The 3121-nt window shown below is 40.7% G+C and overlaps 1 protein-coding gene across 1 annotated transcript; it reads right to left on the reverse strand.

Annotated features, from left to right (window-relative positions):
- Positions 1 to 1389: 1389 nt before the first annotated feature.
- Positions 1390 to 2916, reverse strand: LOC138510755 (SRRM2 protein homolog rsr-2-like). Its single transcript, XM_069626494.1, has one exon. The coding sequence runs from the start codon at positions 2914 to 2916 to the stop codon at positions 1390 to 1392; it is 1527 nt and encodes a 508-aa protein (XP_069482595.1).
- Positions 2917 to 3121: the final 205 nt, after the last annotated feature.

Below are 3121 nucleotides of genomic sequence, written 5' to 3' on the forward strand. Positions count from 1 at the left end.
GGAGCCATGATTTGTACTTTTTTTTTTGTTTGTTTGCGGAGTCTAAATTTATCTGTGTAGGATATTTTTTGGCTTTTCTTAGTGTTTTTTGTAAATTGGATTTCTTTGAGCGAATTTCCTTGTTGTATTTGTGAAGGTGGATTTTTCCTGTTTTTCTCACGTGCCTGGGACATAGATATGGTGTAAGCAGTGGACAGTAATCCAAATTTTTCAATGTGTTGTTCTTGTTTACTCTTAGCTTTTCTTGCTTGTAGATCACTGTGATCGAGGCAATGGCATCCTTTGTAAGTTTTAGTCGATTTCCTTGGGCGTTTGTTGCCATCTCAGTCGACATTTTAAGTTGCGGGCGTATGTTGGCATGCCATGTCGCTTTGAGTAAGTTATGGTCGCTCCGGGTCGATACCACTATCTCAAAACTTTTGATTTGTTGATATAGGTCCCTGGATGCGAAGATGTAATCGATGGTGCTTGCATTTCCTTCCCCCTTCCAGGTTGGGATCCTAGGTCTGGTTGTTTCTAGGGAGTTAAGATTGTACAGATCACGGGATTCCATCAACTCCGCCCACGCAAGGCCTCTTGCTGTTGATTTTGAGCAGGAGTTTATTTTGTTTCCTAGAGTGGTTTTTACATCATCTACCGTTGGGCAAGTAGAGTTCAAGTCTCCACATATTAAAATGTGGTCCACGTCGAAGGTTGTTATAGCCAACGTTAATATTTTTTCTATCTCGTTTAGGAAGACGGAAGTGTGAATTATGGCCGGGTTCCAATAGATGTTCAACAACAGGATAAGATCTTTGTTCTTTTTTCTTGTTACGTCTTCTTCTTTTGCCCATTTCAGGACAATCGCCTGGATTAGTGTGTCTGATACCAGGTTATGGGCTATTCGGAGAGATCTGCCCGTACGGACGGCCGCTAGAAGGCCCGATGTTGGGCGACCTTTTTCACCTTTGTGGGCTGGAGACAGTTGGACCTCATAGCCGTCCATGCTAGGCGGCCGCAGCAGCCAAGTTTCTTGTAGACTTAATAGGTCAAATCCACCTGGGTTTATCTCGCCAGGTTCTGTAAGATGAATAAGGCCTCTGGTATTCCATGATCCGATAGTGATTGTTTGCTCTTTGTTGTATAGAGCATTTGACATCTTTGCTTGTTCCCATTCTTCATCTGAAGGGGAAACCTTTGACTGCTAATTTCCAGTGTAGCGTGTTAACGCTTGGGGGAGCCATGCCCATCTTTTTGAGCTTTTTTCCGCTAGATCTTGTCGGTCTGGGTCGAGGTTGTTTCTCTCACAGAGTTTTTTTCTTTTCCTGTAGACTCCTGCATCCTGATAGGGCCAATTATTTTTCTGGTTTTGATTTTTCTGTGTCCTCATCGTCGTCGTTCCAGTGTCTTTTAATGTGGTGATCTTCTCTTAATTTTTCTTTTCCTTTTTCCCCTTGTAGTTTGTGTCGAGTTTGAACCTTTAAGTTTGCGGGTTGCTTCTCTCTCTGCTTCTTTCGTATGTTCATATTTCTCCATGGTTGGAGGGTATTTTCTTTTTTCTTTCAGATCATACTTTCTGTTCGGGGTGTTCTTTATCCAATCACCGTTTTCGGTTGTTTTGTCCTCGTAGCTGTGACTCTGTTTCGTTCTGTTCGTTTTTTGGCTCTTATGTCCTCTCTCTTCTAATGTTGTTTCTCGCAGGAGGTAACCCCTGTTCAGAAGTTCTTTTTTCAACTGAAGCATGAGTTTTTTTACTGATTGGGACGTGATGTGTAAGAAAATGCTGTCTGTCCGTCCTTTATGCGCAAATGCTACTATATTTATGTCTGTGCTTCTGATTTGGTCCCCATTTGTGAGTTTGTCCAGGAGTTTCATCATGGCTCGTCTGTTCAAAATGATTTTTTCTTCCGAGCTGGTTCTTCTTTCAAGTTTTAGTGTTCGTGTCGAGTTACTCTTGTGAGTAAATATCGCCGAATTTCTGGTTCGGTTTTGCTGTGAGGACTGGTCCAAAGGTCTTTGGTTAGACCAATTTCTCCTTTCTGAAGGTTTGTCTCTTCTTCTGCTGTCGTATGTCTCGGTGACCGAACTTCTCTGTGATCTTGTCTCGCTTGCCTTTCCCTTTTGTCCTATGGGGGTCAAGTAAGTTTGTTGATGTCGTCTATCACTTCTTTTTGGTTTTTCTTCTTGTCTCTCATTTTCAGATTTTCTTTTGATGTTCTTTGGATGAGCTTCCTCGTTGGCTCCTTGTCTATGATCATGTTTGTTTAGCTTTATATTTGATAGTCGGAACAACGTTTTTCTTTCTGGGGTGATCCGATCTTTTTTGTGTTTTAAATCCTCCAAATTTTCTTTTTTTTGTTCTGAACTTTTCATTTGTATTTTATATTGATTTGCCTTACGGTTTTGTGTTGGGGGTTCGTTTTCCGCAAATGATACCTTTCTTTTATTTGCCGTTGGTCGAGGTATTTCAGACTCTGAGTTTTCAATAGAATAAGTGCTGATGTTAGATATGTCAATCATACTCTCATCTAGCTCCGGATTAGATTCTCTTTTTTGATTCCTCTGGATGTTGCTGTTCTCTTTCTTAGTTGTTTTTTTGTCTGTGACAGTTATCCATTTTGTCATTAGTTCATTTGTTTTAGTTGTTTTTTCCACTTTCTTCTGAACCTGTTGTATGTTGAGATTTTCCGATTCTTGTGGTATTTTTGAGTGATCGTCTTTCGTTTTGCTTTTTATCGATGTCTCAGTTTCGCTCAGCTTGTCTCTTGGGTTCATGTGTTTTTTTGTACTGGTTGTTTCTCGTGTGTCCCCCTTAGGTTTATCTGTGTTGCACTTTGGTGCTAATCTCTCGATGTGTTTTTCTAGTGCTTCTAATGGTGCTTTTTCGTTGCTGGGCTCATGTATTTTCGCCTGAATAGTTTGAGTGCTAGTATCCATTGATTTTTTCTTAAATTGAAACACATCGTTCTTTCCTCGGTCTGGGTAGGTTTTTTCTGGTTCTGTTGTATCCGTTTGTGTTCCTTGGTTTCTTATATTTGCCTTCCATGATTCAAGGGCCAAAATGTATCCTTCCAAGTGAGTCAGCTTCGAATTTACAGATGCTAATATTGAGGTATGGTCCTTCAATGTGTCGTTAACGGTT

The sequence above is a fragment of the Ambystoma mexicanum genome, chromosome 6p (assembly GCF_040938575.1).
Source record: "Ambystoma mexicanum isolate Mex_15411 chromosome 6p, UKY_AmexF1_1, whole genome shotgun sequence".
NCBI classification, from domain to species: Eukaryota; Metazoa; Chordata; class Amphibia; order Caudata; family Ambystomatidae; genus Ambystoma; species Ambystoma mexicanum.

Bases quoted from the DNA above. Each gene is read 5' to 3' on its own strand.
- LOC138510755 (XM_069626494.1), bottom strand. From the start codon at position 2,916: ATGGATACTAGCACTCAAACTATTCAGGCGAAAATACATGAGCCCAGC.